The sequence below is a fragment of the Grampus griseus genome (genome assembly GCF_964374135.1).
Source record: "Grampus griseus genome assembly, chromosome: 18".
In the NCBI taxonomy this organism is placed as follows: domain Eukaryota; kingdom Metazoa; phylum Chordata; class Mammalia; order Artiodactyla; family Delphinidae; genus Grampus; species Grampus griseus.
In genome coordinates this window covers 59,395,039-59,417,085 of record NC_139012.1, presented here as the reverse complement: position 1 = coordinate 59,417,085, position 22,047 = coordinate 59,395,039, and the positions used below count along the sequence as shown (strand labels likewise).

Genomic DNA, 22,047 nt, shown 5'->3' with positions numbered 1-22,047 from the left:
CTGGTTTAGGATTAATAATGATTTTGCCAACATTGTGGAAGTTAAAAAAATATTTATCATAGGCAGTGAAGGTAATTCTAAAATATTTTGACAGGAACTCATAATTTTTTTGAACAAACATCTGTCCTCAAAATGATTACTTTGAGAAATATGATACTTATTTGAGCATGTGATGTCTGAAGTGTTGTTTTTTAAACATTAGTCCTGTTTCTTTTTAGTTATTGCCCAAATGTGTGTATTCTAGCTCTCCGTCACACACACCTTTTGCATATTCATTGTAGACACAGCCCAAGACATAACAGATTATAGGAGTGATTCAGATGTGCTTCATGAGTTTATAAGTTATTTCTCTGGCAGCAAAGAAGATGATTTGAAGGGAGCAGAGGAAGCCTCAGTTAAACCAAAGCTTATGAACTAAATTTCAGTTTGTGCTGCCCAAGAGTGAAGGCAGGTTATTTAAGATAAAGACAGTATAGACAGTATGTCCTTTCCTTAACTCTAGCTTTCTTTCCCTATCCTAAGTGTCAGCCCAGGCAGTGCAAACTTTCGTTTGGCGTAGCTGGTGATAGCTTTTCCCGTCTCCCACAGCCCTGAATTATAGACGTTCTTACACCCACTTTCCTAGATCTTAGTATGTTTTCTCTTTAGCTCTTTGTGGGTTCCCTCCTCCAATACCTATTTACACTGTCAGAGATTATCTCTGGTAAGAGTGAGTTCCAGACTTTACGTGAGAGTAAGAACCATCTGTGCTCAGGGAGGATGTTACCTGGAAAAGGGAGTGTGCCTTGGAGCCAAAGTTCAGGAGAAGGGCAGTGCATGTCTCATCTAGAACTGTTGTCTCAAGCTGACTTCAAAATCAGTCAGATCTTTAAAAATCAACTTGTTAATGATTTTACATCATTGTGAATTAAAATTTATCTTGGAATTATTACACTTTTAGCTTTAACTTTTACATTCAGGTTTTTTTGTTTCTTTGTTTTTAAAGAAGATTTTCCTTTGGCTAGAAATGAAAGCTCTTGAACATATTTTTTTATTGTTGTTGCTTTCTTTATAGGTCCACTTCCCCAGCAGGACAGCATCATTCTCCTATATCTTCTAGACATCACTCATCTTCCTCACAATCAGGATCATCTATTCAAAGACATTCTCCTTCTCCTCGCCGAAAAAGAACTCCTTCACCATCTTATCAGAGGACAGTAACTCCACCTTTACGCCGCTCTGCTTCTCCCTATCCTTCACACTCTCTGTCTTCTCCTCAGAGAAAGCAGAGTCCCCCAAGACATCGGTCTCCAATGAGAGAAAAAGGGAGGCATGATCATGAACGCACTTCACAGTCTCATGATCGGCGTCATGAAAGGAGGGAAGGTAAATACTCCATTGTGGTTTTTTTTTTTTTTAGAGTTCTTTAAGTGGATATTTTCTTTATTAAAAATAATGGACTTTCAGATTTATTGTTAAAATAAGAGACAGGAGAGAACTGTGTTATATTATGTCTCTGTAACACATGGGTGATAGCTCTTGAGGGCAATAGGAGGTGCTTAAGGACACGGAAATGTAAGCTACTAAATAGATGTAAGTGGGCATTTATATGTATGCTAAGTTGGTCCTTTCTTTAGTTATGATGTTTTACTTGAGTACTTTCAAGTTCTAGAAATTTGGGATGGTATGATTCTTAGAGCGTCAGTCTAACTGCTTAGCTAATTCTTCAAAAACAACAGAGGTGAAGGAAAGAAAGGCAGCAAACCAGGGAGCAGAGTTTGAACATACCAGAAATATTTTGACTAAGAGGTGAGGGCTGGGGGAATGTTCAGAAAGTCAGTGTGAACCAAGTGATCAATATTCCAGGTCTAACTCAACAAAGAAGTCAAGCAAAGCAGTTTTCCTTTCTAGATCCCTGAGAATTATGTTAACTTTGAATTTGCTATTCCCGGTTCACGCTGAGATGTTATTATCATCAAAACTTGGCAGTACAATCTAATAGCTCTCATCTCTCTCTGTATTTCTTATCTAAGCTTCTTGTCCTTATTTATTTAACTTAACAAGTCTTTTTCCTGACATTTCCTGAGTTAGTTTTTTAACATAATGAGTACTCAGGAAATACAATACTTGCTGACTTGCAACAACATTTCTGTTTAACGTGCATTTTTAAAGCATCGTACAGCATGCTTCTGCACCCCACACAAGACTGACAAAAAGTCACAATTTGAGTATTGTATAGCAGTCGCCTATGAAACATGTCGAAGTTAGTTTTTTCTCTTCCAATCAACAGTGCAAGTTATTTTATTCAAGAAATGATGGATGCATAGGTAGGGACTGGAGAGAGCACCTATTTTAAAGAATTATTCCTTGTGTACATGATTTTGGAACCAGATCAGCACAGCAGTGTTTATGGAACATTGGTAAGATGGGAAAATTCTCTTATACCTATCTATGAACAACTAGAGTTGACTGGGAATATAGTATATATTTCATGACTACTTACTGAATGAAAACTATTATTTCAAAACATAATTTATTAAACACACTAATGAAGGGGAAATTTACTATGCAGTTGAGTCTCATAGGAATGCTTTTTTGTAGTAAGAGGGGTTTGTGTTATAGGAGGAATCCTTTTAATAATAAACCATACATTTTTAGGTTCTTTGTGAGGAGAATGTTTCTTTAACCTTCCATACAAGAGATGTAGTAGGCGTTTATTCCTCTCTATTTAGAGGTCATTTTTTGAAATAAGAATAATTTCAGTGAAAGGATGGGGAGGTAGATAAAGAACAAAATATAGTAACTAGATGTATTCGTAAAGACAGCTGTGGGTATCATAAAAAGAGAATCTAATACTAAGTGAACAAATTTCTAGGCACATTTGGTATTGGAGGAGGACTGGAAGGGATGGATGTGCACAAAAAGAGAGGGGGATGTTGTCAGATTCTTGCCTAGTGCTTCTATCCTTATATGGCATTTATGGATGTAGGCATATGGGCAAAGTTATTTTGCAGGGGAGATAAATTATTGATGAGAATCTAGGGGGTCTTGTGGATACTGGGCGGAGAAAGTCTGTGGACCTAGCCATAGGTAAATTTATAATGTCCTCGACCAAGAGCTGCTACAGTTGCTTAAATAGCCTCAGATCTTGGGGTTGTTGCAGAGTGTAAGAACAATTTATGAAGGAATCTGATAAAAATTACAGGGTTTGTTCTTTGAGGGTCTCTTGTTAATTCTTTCAGTTCATATCAGATTTATGCTGTAATCAATTTATACTTTTCTAGGCATCTCTAAAGAACAGTTTCTAATCTTTGCAAATTCCTATGATGTACGGGGCTGACTAAACCATTTAAGCTCTGGGCCTCTGTTCCTTCATTTATACAATAACAAGGTTGGGTTAAGTAACTATTGAGGTTCATTCCAGCTTTTTTAAAACTGAAATTATTTTTTAAATTTTTCTATGAAATGTTAGAAAATGCCTTAAGTAGAAAAATCTTTAGAGACAGGAGTGTGATTTCATTAAATAGCTCAAAAAATAAATAAATAAGGGGGGGGGGAGAGAGAGAGAGAGAATAACAGTATGTGTTTACCAGCCAGCATACTAATAGTAGGCTACTCTCAAGTGCTTAAGTACATTGGAGGTAGTCATGTGTGCTCTAGTCTGGCCTAATACTTGGTAGAGATGATTAAAATCACTTGTGCCTCTGGATCTAAAAGTGATTTCTAAAAAGTAGGCCATCATTGATAGATCAACTTAACTTGTTTCAATTGTTTAAGATTTATAAGTATGGGTACGTTGATGTGAGAAGATCGTGTTCAAAGTTTATCCAATCAAGACAAATAATCCAGATGTTAATAAAATTACCTTTGGAATTTTAGTTTACAGATAGTTTTATTTTTCTCATTTGCCCATGTTTTCTCCTTTTATTTTTTGTTAAGAGTAGAAATTATACCATTGTATTAAAAATTTTAAAGCTCTGTATTAAATACATCGTCTGGTTTCCTAAAATTTTGTGAAAGGAATTACAGTGTATTTCCAAAATTGCGTTACAGAGACTAGAGGAAAAAGGGATAGAGAAAAGGACACAAGAGAAGAACGAGAGTATGAACAGGATCAGAGCTCTTCTAGAGACCACAGAGATGACAGAGAACCTCGAGATGGTCGGGATCGGAGAGATGCCAGAGATACTAGAGACCGAAGGGAACTAAGAGACTCCAGAGACATTCGGGACTCCAGGGAGATGCGAGACTACAGCAGAGATAACAAAGAGAGCCGTGATCCCAGAGATTCTCGGTCTACTCGTGATGCCCACGACTACAGGGACCGTGAAAGTCGAGATGCTCATCGAAAGGAGGATGCATATCAGGAAGAATCCCGAAGTTATGGCAGAAACCATTTGAGAGAAGAAAGTTCTCGCACTGAAATAAGAAATGAGTCCAGAAATGAGTCTCGAAGTGAAATTAGGAATGATCGGATGGGCAGAAGTAGGGGAAGAGGTCCAGAGTTACCTGAAAAGGGTAAGGTTTTTGACTTGTCAGTGAACTGTATGTTGTATGTTCATAGAGAAATTATTAACCTCCTAAGATTTGTTTTCTAAAGATATTATTTCTGACGTTCATTATCACTTTGTCAAAGTAATTTTCAATTAATTGAGTTTGTGATTTTCCCTATAAGTTCTGAATAGGAATTATTAGCCACAGTAGCAGAAGATAGATGGGGCCTGACTTAGACCTCCTGTTTGAATTATGTCCAGTCATGCCTACCATCTTGTTTAATGTGGAACACTAAGAAAATTGCTATCAGGCAAAAAAGTAGCATCAAAAAGAAATAATTTCTAATAAACAGGTATATAGATAAAATGATCATTAAAATGGGATTAAATGGTGGGCTTTCAAAATTGGTGGTGTCAGAAATGACTGACTTGTGTATTCATCAGTACTTGTGCTTGCTTCAAAGCCACCTCAGAACATCACATATCTGCATCTTGAGCCATTTTTCTCATCTTCCTCTAAAAAGCGTTTGCCATCATCATTGTCATCAATAACTACCTACCTATATGTTTTTGACTGTCTCCGAACTGCCTTAACTGAGTTAGCTTTGACCTCTCTCTTCCTCCGCCCACTTCGCTCCCCTTCCCCAAAACACTGCTGCAGAATTCTGACCACTCTTATTCTTTCCATAGGCCTGTTGGTTTATCCTGGTCAGTATTACAGTTTCACATTAAGATGAAGGCCCCTCACCTTCTCCTCCATAGTTGTCTTGGCTTTTCTTGGCCCTTTGCTTTTTCATATACATTTAAAAAATGAGTTGTCTTTTTTTTTTTTAATTTCATGAAAAACTGTTGGATTTTTATTTCACGTACATTAAATTTATTGATTTGTAACTTTTTCTGTTAAGGTCTTGTACATGTTTTGTTCCTGTGTACCCTCTATTTTTGTTGCCATTGTAAATGGTACTTAAAAAAATTCTCTTTTTAATAATGCATTCACATGGTTCAGAATTTCAAAGCTGCAAAAGGATGTATAGTGAAAGCCTCCCTTCTATCCCTGACCTGGTTTCTTCTTTCGCCAATTTTGTATGTATCCATCTGAAAAATATTCTACACAAGCAGATGTATATGTCTATTCATTTTCTCCTCTGGTTTTCCAAGTATAATTAAAAAAATTTTTTTTATTTAAAAAAAACACACAACTATATACTCTATACCCTGCTGTTTTCACTTAAAAAATATCTTGGGGACTTCCCTGGTGGCACAGTGGTTAAGAATCAGCCTGCCAATGCAGAGGACACAGGTGTGAGCCCTGGTCCAGGAAGATCCCACATGCCATGGAGCAACTAAGCCTGTGCACCACAACTACTGAGCCTGCATTCTGGAACCCGCGAGCCACAGCTGCTGAGCCCGTGTGCCACAACTACTGAAGCCCGCACACCTAGAGCCCGTGCTCTGCAACAAGAGAAGCCACTGCAGTGAGAAGCCCACGCACCACAACGAAGTGTAGCCCCCACTCGCCGCAACTAGAGAAAGCCTGTGTGCAGCAACAGAGACCCAACACAGCCAAAAATAAATAAATAAATAGACTTATTAAAAAAAAAAATCTTGCAGATGGTTCTATATCAGTCAACTTGGTAAATAGCCACCTCCTTTTGAAAGAGTGCATAGTGTATGTTGTAGGATATACCATAAAGTTAATAAATCCTATGTATTAGGTGTTCTAATCTTTTTTTTGTTTTTGAATACTGTTTTAAGTGAATAACTGTGTACAGGTACACCAAATAATATATTTTAAAACATTTTTTTTTATGCTTATTGCTGGTGTACGGAAATGGTAATTAATATTTTTATACTAATCTTACATTGTGATGTTGCTGTATTTTCTTAGTAGATCTAATTAGATTCTCTTAAACATTTATGTATGGGAACAGACAGATTTGGCTCTTCCTTTCTGAGTATTATTTATTTGCTGTCAAGTAACCTGCTGAGCTGCTGTTTCAATGAACTGTTTACTACAAGTGATATAATGGGCTTCTTTGCTTTGTTTCAGATTTTAAAGGATTATTGCTGGCATTTCACCATTAAGCATGGTGTTTGTAAATTTTTAGCAGATGCATTTTATTGTGTTAAGGATGTCTCCTAATTTCCAAACTTAGCTGACAGCTTCTATCGTGACTGTTTTTCTGTATCTTGAGATCATATAGTCAGTCTCTTTTACCTTGTTACTTATGTTAATGTATTTTTTAAAATTTAGAACTATTCTTGCATTTCTAAGATAAATACACATTTCATTTTTTAAAAAAGTTCTAAAATAGGTGTGTTAAAATTTAATTTTGAATTAAGTATCTTTGTTTTTAATTGAGATTGGCATATAATCAGTGGTATGATGGTAAACATTTAACAACTTACTCATCAGGCAAAACGCCCTGGCTTGTAGCTAATGCCAATTTCCATGGTATAAATTACTCCTGCCATAGCAGATTTTGAGCTACTAACGTCACTCAGTGTGGACATGGGAAGAGGTGCACACAGTTGGCTCTTCGGAGCCAGTGTTAACCAGTTCCACCATACCACTGCATAGCTCTTGCTTTTTATATTGTCTTTGTTTGGTTTGGTGATCAGAGTTATAGTAGCCATATAAAATGTGTTGGAAGTGTTGCTTCTTTTTTTCTCTTCTTTGGAACAATTTATGTATAAATAATTAGTTATCTTTTTTTATATATATAAATTTATTTTTGGCTGCGTTGCGTCTTTGTTGCTGCATGTGGGCTTTTCTCTAGTTGCAGCGAGCAGGGGCTACTCTGTTGCGGTGCGCAGGCTTCTCCTTGTGGTGGCTTCCCTTGTTGTGGAGCACGGGCTCTAGGCGCGCGGGCTTTAGAGCGCAGGTTCAGTAGTTATGGCGCATGGGCTTAGTTGCTCTGCAGCATGTGGGATCTTCCGAGACCAGGGCTCGAACCCATGTCCCCTGCATTGGCAGGTGGACTCTCAACCACTGCGCCATCAGGGAAGCCCTACCACTTTTTTTTTAACCACATTTTTTTCCCATTCATCTGTCATTGGGCATTTAGGTTGCTTCCATGTCTTGGCTATTGTAAATAATGCTGCAGTGAACATGGGAGTAAAGATATCTCTTTCAGATCCTGATTTCAGTTCCTCTGTCTCTATACCCAGAAGTGGAATTGCTGGATCATATAGTAGTTCTGTAATTTTTTGAGGAACCTCCATACTATTTTCCACAGTGTGTGTGTATCCTTGTATTACCATCGCCACAATCAAGATACTCAGCTGTATCATCACAAGACTCCCTGTGTTACCTCTTTATAGCCACACTCAAATCCCCTCCCCTATCCTTGACCGCTGGCAACCACTAACATGTCCATCATTTTATAATTGTTATTTCACAGATGTTACATAAATGGAATCCTGCTGTCTGTGTGCTGTTGAGATTGGCTTTTTCACTCAGCACAGTTTCCTTGAGGTTCATCCAAGTTGTTGTGTGTATCAACAGTTTGCTCCTTGTTGTAATATTCCATGATCCGGATGTACCACAGTTTGTTCAGCCTTCACCCACTGAAAGACATTTGGGTACTTTGCAGTTTGGGGCTATAACTACTGTGAACATTCATTTCCCAATTTTTTAATGAAAAATTTCAGGTACCACCTACTGTCAACAAAGTACCTTGGTTCTGTATTGGAATGTTTTCACTATAAACTGTAGTCAATGCAATATATCCATATCCTGAATTATTTTTATGATATTTCTGTGATTTAGATATGAATTAATAGATTTTAGTTTTTGTTTCATTGTTATTTGGCTTAATTGAAATGAGTCTCTTTGCTTTATGATTCCATTATATGTCCTTTTTCATAGGTAGGGAAAACTGGTACTTAGCTTACCCAAGTCAGTCATTAGACACCTTGGGTGTTCTGATCCAACATTTAATATCCTTTTTGACAATGAATACCACACTTTGAAATATAAAAAAACCCACCAAAACCAGAAAAACCCCACATATCTTTATATGTTTTGGGGAGGAAAGATTGTGACTGCCAACTTGTTGAATAAAGTGTACTTGTTAAATATTTGTGTGAATATCCTTTGTTTAGGAAGTCGAGGCACAAGAGGTTCTCAAATTGATAGTCACAGTAGTACTAGCAACTATCATGACAGCTGGGAAACTCGAAGTAGCTATCCTGAAAGAGACAGATATCCTGAAAGAGACAACAGAGATCAAGCAAGAGATTCTTCCTTTGAGAGAAGACATGGAGAGAGAGACCGTCGTGACAACAGAGAGAGAGGTTTGTTAAATGAAATATTATTAAATAGTGACCGACATTGATTGGGAGAATTGTTTTTTTTCCAACCATTATCAGTTTACTTTTTAACATAAAATATCTTTTAAGACTTTTGCTTGTTGACACATTTTAAATTATTATACTTATTCATATAATCTTCCATTTTTACTTAGTTTAGGAGAGATTATGTAAATAGCTAGCTACCAGTACCTACTTGGTAACAGAGCAGGTGCTGAATTAGTAGGTACTTGCATACTGCAAGAGTTAAGGTGCCTTGCTGTATGTCTCTTACCTTAACCAAACAGCTCACAACGTTTTAAAGAATATAGATGCTTGGGTGACGTTTCAGGTATTTCTGATTCAGGAGGTAAAGTTTCTCATCTGAGTATCCTGGCCACTCACTCACTAGCTGTGATACACAGTCTTGTAAGGACTGCCAGGGAGAAACAAGAAAAAACTGATAAAGATAGTGCTGGGGGTTGTTTAGAGAAATGTTTTATTCATGTTCCTTCCTGAGAATATGTAATACTTGGTTTAAATTTAAATTCTTGTATATTTTAAGCTAAAAGTGTTCTGTTACTACTAGATGATCTCTTAAATCAGTTTTTTTTAAAATAAATTTATTTATTTTTGGCTACGTTGGGTCTTCATTGCTACGCGCAGGCTTTCTCTAGTTGTGGCGAGCGGGGACTACTCTTCATTGCAGTGCGGTGGCTTCTTATTGCGGTGGCTTCTCTTGTTGCGGAGCATGGGCTCTAGGCACATGGGCTTCAGTAGTTGTGGCACGTGGGCTCAGTTGTTGTGGCTCGCGGGCTCCAGAGCGCAGGCTCAGTAATTGTGGCGCACGGGCTTAGTTGTTCCGTGGCATGTGGGATCTTCCCAGACCAGGGATTGAACCCATGTCTCCTGCATTGGCATGCGAATTCTTAACCACTGTGCCACCAGGGAAGTCCCTTAAATCAGTTTTGAAGCAAGATACTAGAAGGCATTTAAGAAGGGTTATGAGTACTTTCTTTAACAAGCTTTTATTCTGTACAGATTAGGGCCTTTAAACATTTATGACCTTATGAAGGTCTTACTAACCTTGCCTGCTTACTAAAGTAAGGTTTGCTGTAATGCTGAGGTTAATATAGTACAAGACTTGATGGAGTAGGGAATTGAGTATTGATGCTTCACAGTGGGCTGAATTAAATCAAATATTCTTTATAATATTAAGTCAGAGAATGTATATTTTAAATCCTTTATCTTTCAGTATCCATGAGTTTATGTATGATAAGAGAATCTATGTTTCATATTTTAGGAGATTTGGGCTAAGAGAAGGGTAGTAATTTTTCCAGTGTTAGAGAAATAAGTTCTAAAGCTAAAAGTCGAACTCAGGTCTTCTGACTATAAGTCTTATTCCCTTTTTATTTTATTTTACTGTAACTACTTCAATAAATATCAGTTGTATGATTGAAAGAGAAATATATTTTTGATAATGATATATTCTACAAATGTTTATTGAGTACCCATGCACTTTGCTAGGTTTTTGGAGTACAACACTTGTGCTTATAGAACTTTATAAAGGGGACGATATCCCCCCTGAAAAAAGAAAAGTGATTGTTGGGTGCTGTCAAGGAAACATACAAGGGATCCAGATAGAAATAAAGGATGAGAGGGACCTACTTTATTCAGATAGTGTGCTTATGAAAAATTTGCGATGACATTTATGCAGAGGCATAAATGCAAGGGAAGAAGCTAGCATTGCAGGTATTGGAGGGTAAAAACATTCCATGCAGAGGAAAGAATGTGTGCCGATTCCGAGACAGGAAATAGCTTAGTATGTCCTAGAGTTTGAAATAAGATCATTGTGACTAGAATGTGGTGAGCAAGGGAGATAGATAAAGGTTGAAGGTAGAGATGTGTTCAGGACCTTGTTCTGTGCTCAGGAATTTAAATCTTCCCGTTAGTTCTTCACAGCCTAATTAGGGTACGAATAGACAGTTAAATATGATAAATACTACTACTATATAAAGTTCTGTGAGAAGACAAAGATGCAGACAGAATACTGAGGCAGTCTATAAAAGCTTCCTAAAGAAGAGACATCTGAATTAGGGCCTGAAAGATAAATAGGAGTTGGCTAGAAGGAATCATGGAAGAAACACTGCAGGGAGAGGGTGCAGCATGTGCAGACACACAGGACTAAAAGAAACATATACTTTGGTGTAGTAAAGAGTTATGAGGTTGGAGTAGAGGTGTGCTGTAATCGGTAGGGAAGGAAAGAAGCTAGGAAGAAGGATGGGGGGGTGTGTGGTGAGAGACTATAGACCACGTTGTAAATGGCCTAGTAAGTCAGGCTAAAAATTTTGGATTTATTTGCCTTTTTCATTGCCTAGGAGATAAGTGCTTTTAAGCAGTTTTTTTGTTTGTTTGTTTAGCAGCTGGAAAAAAATATAGAGTTTTCCTCAGAAAAAGAAAAAAGGTATTAAGGAGTCTGGCAAAAGACGGAAGACAAGGATACCAACCAGTTAGACCATTGATAACATGGGCATCTAAGAAGAGCTGATCCAAGTCTAAGTTAACTATTAATTGTAGGGATTGAGAGAGGAAATAGAATAAAGAAATATTTTGAGAGTGAAATTGATGGTACTCGAATATCATGGTACTTGGAAAAGTCAGAGGTTTCCAGCTTTCATGATTGGGTATCATTCATTAAAATAAGGAAATACTTGAAGAGAAGTATGCTTTTGAAGAACACATTTTTGGGGAAAGATAGGGAAGATGGTTGAGATGTGTTAAAGTGGTGTTCCTTTCCATTTTCTCTGAAGTAAGTAACCTTGTCATTGTGGTTGGGAAAATAGACTTTTTATTTGTCAAAAAAAGCTTGCCTGAGTAAAGGAGTCTGTTCCCTAACATTGCTATAATCAGGAATTTCAAGTATGAATTGCTGTAAGTTGCAGTATTGAATTTGTTTGAGGTTGTTTTCTAATCATTGTGACATTAGTATGATCCCCAAACGAAGAATTTAGACAGTCTAAGACATGAGTGTACACCCTTCCAGGAATCTAGAGTGCAGTACAATAGAACCATTTTAAATTTAAACTGGTTTCAGCAAAAGTAAAAAAGAATTTAAGAAAATTGACTTCTAGTCCGGATGTTCCAAGTATCTACCATCTCTGTGACTTTGACAAATCAACTTCTGACCATAAATTCTAAGAAGAAAAGGGGTAAAGGGGCTGGACAAGGTTTAGCTTTGTTTTGTTTTAGCTTTAAAATTCTGTGAATTTTCATATCTTGATCTAATAAATATGGATAATTCTTAAATTTTTCATCTGTGATAAGAAAGGAAATTCAAATTATTAGATTGAACCCTTCACTAAAAATATCCTAAAATTATTCTGCTTAATAAGTTGATGTCAGAGATTGCACTTACAAACCTGTTGGCCATATTGTAGTATGCCTTTTATGACTAACTAGTAAACAGTACTGTGTAGTGTGAAAATAGAGATATCGCAGTAGCCTAGATCATAGCACAGTGACCTACTTTCAAAAATGGCTATCTGTGTGGAAGAGTTCATGCCATTTTCTTAGACATCTTTTGATCCCAGACTAATTTCTTGCTCAACTGGGCATACTGGGTAGCATGCATTCAGTTTGTGTTTATATGATTCATGTATTAAAAAATATATATATATATAAATGTGATGGGGTTATCATTTAACATTTTAAGAAAACAGCTCTTCATCTGAGTAATCAGTTATATGATTAAATAAAATTTTTAGTCGATTAGTAGTTATTAATTATAAATATATATCACTAATATGAAACACTTTTTACATTTGATTATTTCAAGATTGCTAAGCATCAGTACCCTTAATATTCTAGTTTATGATAAATTGATGTTGCAGCAACAAATATTGACAGATGTTTTGTTCTACTATATTTTCCTCACATAATAGCTGCACTTTGATGTGTATATATTTCGGCCTGAAATTAGAGGTGTGACTTACGAGGGAAATTTTTTTTTTCCTTCAGCTCTTATCTTCTTCACCTCCTGCTGCCCCTATCCTTTGCCACCAGTGTTCTCAGGTCCTGCTGGGGGGACAGAGAAGATCAGAGGTGAAGGGTAGAGATGGCAGAAAGTGGGGTTGGAGCAGTGGGCTGGAGGTAGGGTAGGGAGCATGCAGAGAAGGATCCAAGGTGGATCAGTGGGAGGCGGGAGGGGGGTTATGGGGAGCAGAAAACATGGTAGTTAGAGGGCAAATAAAAATTACCTTTAAGAAAAAGAAATGTTTTTAAACATCTAGTGGTGATTATTTGGATGATTAAATTAAAAGTAAATACAGTACCTGATTTATATTTGTTGCCGGTGTGACCCTATACACAGATAAAATGTAAGATTTGCCATACTGTCATCTGTGAAATTAATCACTGACAAAACTTGGTTTTCATTGTAGATCAAAGACCAAGCTCACCAATTCGACATCAGGGAAGGAATGACGAGATTGAGCGTGATGAAAGAAGAGAGGAACGAAGAGTAGACAGAACGGATGATAGAAGAGACGAAAGGCCCAGGGAAAGAGATCGGGAAAGAGAGCGGGAGCGGGAGAGAGAGAGGGAACGGGAGAGGGATCGGGAGAGAGAGAAAGAAAGAGAACTAGAAAGAGAGCGCGCTAGGGAACGGGAGAGGGAGAGAGAGAGGGAGAAAGAGAGAGACCGGGAAAGAGAGAGAGATCGGGACCACGATAGAGAGAGGGAAAGAGAGAGGGAGCGAGACAGGGAAAAAGAGCGGGAGCGGGAGAGAGAAGAAAGGGAGCGGGAGAGAGAGCGGGAGAGGGAGAGAGAGCGAGAGCGAGAAAGAGCGAGAGAAAGGGAGAAAGAGCGAGAACGCCAGAGGGAGTGGGAAGACAAAGACAAAGGACGAGAGGACCGCAGAGAAAAGCGGGAAGATATCCGAGAAGACAGGAATCCAAGAGATGGGCACGAGGAGAGAAAATCAAAGTAAGTGATTGTGAACCAGTTTTTTACGTGTCAGTGAGGAATTCAGAAAGTTCCATTTAATGCTTCTCGGGGGCCCCTAATATCCTCTTAATTCTTTTTCCTCTCCACATTTTCCTGTATTTTAGTTTTATTATATGTATTTGGTGTTCAACATCTTTTGAATTGTCTAGGAAAAAAGTTTTCTCATTCTACTATTTCTGTATCCAAGAGATATAGTTAATAATTCTTGTTTACTGTTTGATTACAGCCATTTAAAAAAAATTAAGTTATTTATTTTTGGCTGGCTTGGGTCTTTGTTGCTGTGCGCGGGTTTTCTCTAGTTGTGGTGCGTGGGGGCTACTCTTAGTTGTGGTGTGCGGGCTTCTCATTGCAGTGGCTTCTCTTGTTGCGGCTCATGGGCTCTAGGTGCGTGGGCTTCAGTAGTTGTGGTGCACGGGCTTATTTGCTCCGCGGCATGTGGAATCTTCCCGGACCAGGGCTCGAACCCGTGTCCCCTGCATTGGCGGGCAGACTCTTAACCACTGTGCCACCAGAGAAGCCCAATTACAGCCATTTTTGATGGTACATTGGTTTATTTGACTGCTACAGACTTGTTTTTAACAGGAATCCAACCTGAAAGTGGTAGCATCAGTGGGTTTATGTCCCATCATATCCACTTTATAAGTAGTTAATGGAGTTGGCTTGTCACCAAGACATAATGCTTGTGCTATTCCTGATAATCCTTTATGAGTTCTGTGTACGTATAAGTCTAGAGTCACTACCCCCAGGCTGCAGAAGCATTTACAGTGTCTTAGAACAGAGGAAATTCTGGAACCACTGCATGGCTAGAAGGAGATGAGAGATAGAGAGGTATCCTCTCTTGGGTTGTGGAGTTATAGTAGATTATTGGAATAAAAAGATGTGTTCTTATTATCTTATATATCTGAGGGCATCTTCTCTCTTCTTTCTTTTCTCTCTCTCTTTGTTTTTCTTTTATTTTAATATCAGTAAGAATTTATTTGCTCTGGTATCTGGGAAGTCCAGGGTTAGTTTTTGTTTTGATGTGACTATATCCAGATTCTCAAACAAACATAGAGTGGTGTATCTCCACTGTTCTTTTTCTGTATTAGTTTTAGACTCAGAAGGCTTTTACCGAAATGATGGCTAGGATGACCCCAGGGTTATACCTATCAGCTCAGTAGCCCTCTCTGTGCTGGGGCTCTCATCAGTAGAGGAGTTAGATAAGAGAGCTAAGCCAATCACTATAGCCATGAGAAATCTGGATTCTGGTCAATTTTGAGGTTTTATAGACATAAAAACAAACGTATCAAAATTGTTTTTTTTCCCCAAATACCAACTAGAATAGAGGGTATATTTAAGTTTGTTAAGACAAACTGGAAATAATTTATATATCCTCAATTTCTTTGCCTCTACCTCTACCTTATTTGCCTCATGGTGAATACACTCTCTGCTTTAGGCTTTTTTCATCATTGCTCTTATGGATTTTGGTTATAAACAAACAACGTAGCACAGAAATGGAGGCTTCTTCCATTAGGTCTTGCCTTCCCTTCAGTCTGCAGCCAAGGTTTTCTGTAGTTCACTCTCTCGCTTCCCTCTCGCCACATTAAAAAAAAAATCTCACATTAACATAAAATTGATAATACGTTTCACACATGCAGGCACACAGTACATTATTATTTCTCTTCTCTCCTCTGACCTCTTTAACTCTCTATCTTCTAAGATTAAAATTCTGAAATCTTTGCTATTTATTTATTATTATTTAATCCTATGCTTTGATTATATTTTACATGCTTCTGATCTCAGCTTACAGTAGCCAAAATTTCTTCTAGTTTTTCGTGGCTAGACATTCCAAGCATTGACAAGGGCCCCAGAAATTTAGGAGTCAACAGCTCTATAAAATAACTAGTTATATGAGGTTAACATCTTGATGTTTTCATCAATTATATTGTCATCTCAGTAGCTGAATTTATCCAGCACTTTCGTTTTTAACCATGGTTATGAGGAAGGTTTGTTGAATTGCCGTAGTATTTATTTTACTCTAATTTTGTTTCTGTAGATACTTCCTTGAAATTAAATTTCGTTTTTTTGCATGTTTTATATTTTCTTATGTTATCAATTAACCTCTTGCTGTGTATCAAACCACATGAGAAGTTAGAAGTTTAAAACAACCACCATGTATTTGGTCATGATTCTGTGGGTTAGCAATTTTGTCTCGGCTCAGCAGAGTGGCTCTTCTCCTGGTCTCACTTGGGATCACTCATGCTTCTCCAGTCATTCTGGCAGTTCAGCTGAGTCTGAGTGACCCACGTGGCCTCACTCACATTTCTGGCAGTTGGTGCTGGCTGTTGCTTAGGGCATCTTATTTTCTCTTCCATATGACCTCTCATCCTCCAGTAGTCTAAACTCTACTTTTGCATATGATAGTAGAAACATACCAAGAAGGCAAAAGCAGAAGCTGCAAGGCCTCTTGAGTCGTAAATGTCCAAACTTAAACTGTCATTTTCACCACATCTTCCTGTCATAGTAAGTCACTGGGCCAGCCCAGATCCAAAGAATGGGGACAGAGACTGCCTAACGATGGCAGGAGCTTTTGATAAGGAATTGCACAAGCTTGGGCCTGTGAGTTGTCATACTACATCTGGGGTCTCCTTTTCCACCTGGTTACTCATCTATATGAGTGAGCTGTCAAGGAGAAAATGTGCTCATGTGCTGCAGTGTTTCTCAACTTTTAGCCATAGTATTTACAAACATTGCTGGCTTAAAAAAAAAAAGAGTGGTCAAAATTTAACAAAAATATAGGAAAACACTAGAATAACTTAAGTATCCAGAGATATAAATCACTAGTCATTTGAAGTTTAACTGAAGAACAAGAAATATAGTGAACATATGAATTATTTTATTAATTTGTCACCAAGCAGATGATATAGTTCTAAGAGATGAGAAGAAACCGATTTTTACAGTGTACCCACAACATGACTGGCACTGGGTTTATGACATAACGAACTTATTCCTCATTGCAATTTTATGAGATGGACCCCCATTTTTTCAGCTATTTTCAGATGAGAAAGCTAAGAATGACCTCAAGGAATTTACCTAAGGTTGCATAATAAGTAACATGACTAGAAGTTGAACTCAAGTCTTTTTTGACTCCAAAGCCAATACTAGATTTTCTCGTTTGACTTCCCAACATAAGGTATTTCTATACCATAAAAAGGTAAAACTAATGAATAATTTTCAGTAGAGGGTACATTGATTGCTCTGCTATATGTTACCACTTCGTAGTAGTTAAATCTGGTGAATTTCAGTGAGTTATTCTACATCTACATGAAAAAGATAAGAGGTGGTGCCATGTATTTGAAGTCCACAGTTGTAAGTCTTAACAAATGAAGAATTTTATCAAACATGCCGAATGCCCTTTGTATGATATAGATAGCTCTGAGAGTATTGGGTTTGTTTTTTTTGGTTTTAATTGTGTTCTCTTTATTTTTTGCCAGTGTTAACCTTTATTTATTTTTAGTTTTTATTAGAGTATAGTTGATTTACAATGTTCTGTTAGTTTCAGGTGTACAGCAAAGTGAGTTGGTTATACATATACATACATCCACTCTTTTTTTTTTTAAGATTCTTTACCCATATAGGTCATTACAGAGTACTGAGTAGAGTTCCCTGTGCTGTACAGCGGATTCTTCTTAGTTGTCTATTTTATATATAGTAGTGTGTATATCTCAATCCCAGTCTCCCAGTTTATCCCTCCCCACCCTTATCCCCTGGTAACCATAAGTTTGCTTTCTACAAACTCCCGTTTTGTGAATAAGTTCATTTGAGTGTTATCTTTACTTAGATTGCTAATTGTGACGGGACATTTAAAGTTCTGGATGAAGCAGGAATACACTATTTTTTGAGACCTAAAATTCATAATTTATTGATTATTGGATATTCATTCATTTATATAATAGAAAATTACCATAGAATTTCCATCACTACCATTTTCTCATTCTATTTTTTTTCTGTTTCTTTCTTGCCATACTCTGTCACTCTTTTTTTTTTTTTTCTTTTTTGCGGTACGCGGGCCTCTCACTGCTGCGGCCTCTCCCGTTGCGGAGCACAGGCTCTGGACGCGCAGGCCCAGCGGCCATGGCTCACGGGCCTAGCCGCTCTGTGGCATGTGGGATCTTCCCGGACCGGGGCTCGAACCCATGTCCCCTGCATCAGCAGTCGGACTCTCAACCACTGCGCCACCAGGGAAGCCCTCTTCTTTTTTTTAACATCTTTATTGGAGTATAATTGCTTTACAATGTTGTGTTAGTTTCTGCTGTACCACAAAGTGAATCAGCTATATGTATACATGTATCCCCATATCCCCTCCCTCTTGCGCCTCCCTCCCACCCTCCCTATCCCAGCCCTCTAGGTGGTCACAAAGCAGTGAGCTGATCTCCCTGTGCTATGCAGCTGCTTCCCACTAGCTTCTGATAGTATTATAATCCTACAATTATACATTCTAGTTACAGCAAAAAATAATAGTAAAAATGTAGTAAAGAAATCTTTTTCATCCCCTGGAATTTTATAAATTACATTTGTCCAATTTAGGAAGCGCTATAGAAATGAAGGGAGTCCTAGCCCTCGTCAGTCACCTAAGCGCCGGCGAGAACATTCTCCTGACAGTGACACCTACAACAGTGGAGATGATAAAAGTAAGCAGGATCTGTTTTCCACATTTCTATAGTCATATTCATTTGTAACCACGAGACCATTCTTTCACATCAATACGAAATGATGAATTGAGATTTAAAATGTTTTCTTGCTCTACTGCCTTTGAATATCTCCCATTGTGACTAAAGTATGTGTTAGAAATAGTCATTCTACCATAATGGCACTGTCATTTCCTACTAGTTGTAGTAAAGCCATAGTTTTATTTTTACTGAAGTTGTTATTTTTAAACTTTTAAAATGAAAAGGGAGAAATTGGTTTATTATTTATAGGTAGCATGCAATATTGTTAACATGGTGAAAGTGTGATTACTTTTATCTTTTTGTATAGATGAAAAACACAGACTCTTGAGCCAGGTTGTTCGACCTCAAGAATCTCGTTCTCTTAGTCCATCCCACCTTACAGAAGACAGGCAGGGTAGGTGGAAAGAGGAAGATCGTAAACCAGAAAGAAAAGAAAGTTCAAGGCGCTATGAAGAGCAGGAGTTCAAAGAGAAAGTTTCTTCTGTAGATAAGCAGAGAGAACAGACAGAAATCATGGAGAGCTCAAGAACTCGTTCACAAGACATGATAGGACACCACCCATGTGAAGATCGAGACACATCTGATCGAGCTCATGATGAAAATAAGAAAAAAGCAAAAATTCAAAAGAAACCTATTAAGAAAAAGAAAGAAGATGATGTTGGAATGGACAGGGGTAACACAGAGACAACGTCTGAAGATGGTCAAGTATTTTCACCAAAAAAAGGACAGAAGAAGAAAACCGTTGAAAAAAAGCGTAAAAGGTCCAAAGGTGATTCTGACATTTCTGATGAAGAAGCAGTCCAGCAGAGTAAGAAGAAGAGAGGCCCACGGACTCCCCCTATCACAGCCAAGGAGGAATTGGTTGAAATGCACAATGATAAGGATGGCACTATGGAGGATCCTCAGAAGAAAGAAGATACAGCGTTCAGTGACTGGTCTGATGAGGACGTGCCTGACCGTGCAGAGGTGACAGAAGCAGAGCACGCTGCCACAGCTGCTACTCCTGGAAGGACTCCTTCCCCGTCTTCTCTTCCTCCTCCTCCTCCTCCTCTTGCCACGACGACGACTCCTGCTGCCACCACCTTCAACACGTTGACCGCCACCATTTCCACCTCTTCCACCCCAGCCAACACCACCAACACTTTTACCAGTGAAGACTCACATAGAAAATGCCATAGAACACGAGTGGAAAAGGTAGAGGCACCTCATGTTACTATAGAAGATGCACCACATCGCAAGCCAGTGGATCAAAAGAGGAGTAGCAGCCTTGGCAGCAATCGGAGTAATCGTAGTCATACATCTGGCCGTCTCCGCTCCCCGTCCAATGATTCTGCACATCGAAGTGGGGATGACCAAAGTGGTCGAAAGAGAGTACTGCATAGTGGCTCAAGAGACAGAGAAAAAACAAAAAGTCTAGAAATCACAGGAGAGAGAAAATCTAGGATTGATCAGCTAAAGCGTGGAGAACCCAGTCGAAGTACTTCTTCAGGTAATGAAAATGAAGTATAATCTAACCACTGTTTCCTATGTTAGTATATTTGTATATTTTGTACAGTTTTTTGCTTTGTTCAAATCATAATTTTAAAGTAAATGCTAAATTGGTTACTTTATGTGCTGCCTTAAATTTCAAGGAACCTAAAAGCTTAACCATCCCGCCAAAATGTTACCTGTTATCACATTACTAGCAGCATTATAGTAGAGGTACATTCAATGAAGTCAGTTTAATATCAGGATTTTAGTAGTATATCTTGGTGGAAATACTTACGTATTCAAGTCCTTTATTGATGCCTAAAATTTTAACCTTCTGCCTCTTCTTCCTGCAACCAATACTTTCTCTTTTGACCACAGAAAATAAGGTAGGGGGATAGGAAGAGGTCAGATAATGAAATGATCATTTCTTTTACTGCTTAAACAGTTTATGTATTTATTTCTTTGAAGATATTTTGTGGTTATAGTGGAAATAAACAAGGAAACATGCTTTTTACATATTTTAATTAACACTTTGAGAGATGGAATTTTTCATTAAGATGGGTCCTTTGGATAATTTAAAATAAATACAGAAATAGATAAATTGTCAGTTTTAAAGGGCCTTAAAATGAAGCCTTTTATTTCCATTTTATCACGTGTTAACTCTTTGTATATGGTGTATTTATTTTAGATCGCCAGGATTCAAGAAGCCATAGTTCAAGAAGAAGTTCTCCTGAGTCAGATCGACAGGTCCATTCAAGATCAGGGTCGTTTGATAGCAGAGATAGGCTTCAAGATCGTGATCGTTACGAGCATGAGAGAGAGCGGGAGAGAGAGAGGAGAGATACACGGCAGAGAGACTGGGAGCGAGATGCTGATAAAGATTGGCCCCGGAACAGGGACCGAGATCGACTACGGGAACGGGAGAGAGAACGAGACAAAAGGAGAGACTTGGACAGGGAAAGGGAGAGATTAATCTCTGATTCTATGGAAAGGGACAGGGACAGAGACAGAACTTTTGAGAGTCCTCAAATAGAGTCTGTAAAACGCAGTGAAGCAAAACTGGAGAGTGAACATGAGAGAGACCTAGAAGGCACTTTCCGGGACTCTTTAGCTTTGGATAAAGAAAGAATGGATAAAGATCTAGGATCTCTGCAGGGATTTGAAGATACAAATAAAGCTGAGAGAACAGAGAGTATGGAAGGTGAGTGTCACGCCTTTTTGTCGGTTTCAATGCTCCATTCCTTTTCAGATTTCATAGCAAACAAATATTTCCTTTTGAAAGGTCATCTGATACACATATTGACTCCATTGTTTTAGGGAAAATAGAGTTTATAAGGAAAAGCCTTATAATACTTAAAAAATGTGTTCCACTCATTAGTACTATCAAGGTAGACTTGGTTCAAATAAGCCTAAATGAAATAAATGATTACAGTCGTCCCTCAGTCCCTCAGTATCTGCAGGAATGGGTTCCAGAGCCCTCAACAGATAGTAAAATCTGGGCATGCTCAGGTCCCTTATTAAAATGATTTCCCGCTCCTAGAATGAGGGACCCTGAGAAGGCCACATCCACCCTTTTGCCCACTCAGAGCCAACCTCAGCTATGGACATCCACTCTCCAATCCTTCACCCCTGATAATGCTATACAAGCTGGCTTAATGCCTCTGCACTCTGAATGAGCTTCCTTCTCTAGGCTTCTCCGTACCCATTGCCTGATAGACCTTTTCCCTTTTATCTTCTCTTATTCAAACTGCAAGTCCCAGTTTATACATTATTTCCTCTACGAAGCCTTCTCTGCTAAAGGTGCTTTACTCTTTCAAACCGCCGTAGCACCTTGTTTATACATCTTTAATAGCATCCCTGTGCCATATTATAATTATTTTTCCATAGTTTTCTCACCACTATACTGTACTCCTTTGTTAGGCACCATAGCTTTTCATTTCTTTATCATCAAGACTCTAGTAAGGACACAATAAATGGCTGATGAATGAAAATATGTTCTGCTGTGCATACATGTTCTGCATCTTATTCTTTGGTGAATTATAGCCCAGGTTAACAATAGTAATGGCCCCCCTGAAAATTCTTCTGGAAGTTCTGCCTCC

At 38.2% G+C, this 22,047-nt stretch overlaps 1 protein-coding gene across 3 annotated transcripts in view; it reads left to right on the top strand.

Moving 5' to 3' along the window:
- Nucleotides 1–22,047, top strand: part of ZC3H13 (zinc finger CCCH-type containing 13) — a 91,339-nt gene that overhangs the window by 53,172 nt on the left and 16,120 nt on the right. For all 3 annotated transcript variants that reach the window (XM_082675494.1, XM_082675492.1, XM_082675493.1), the window contains exons 9-15: nt 1,055–1,365; nt 4,033–4,497; nt 8,580–8,771; nt 13,205–13,748; nt 18,336–18,439; nt 18,786–19,967; nt 20,637–21,149. In XM_082675494.1, coding sequence (XP_082531620.1) covers nt 1,055–1,365; nt 4,033–4,497; nt 8,580–8,771; nt 13,205–13,748; nt 18,336–18,439; nt 18,786–19,967; nt 20,637–21,149 — 3,311 coding nt within the window. The remainder of the gene's footprint in view (nt 1–1,054; nt 1,366–4,032; nt 4,498–8,579; nt 8,772–13,204; nt 13,749–18,335; nt 18,440–18,785; nt 19,968–20,636; nt 21,150–22,047) is intronic.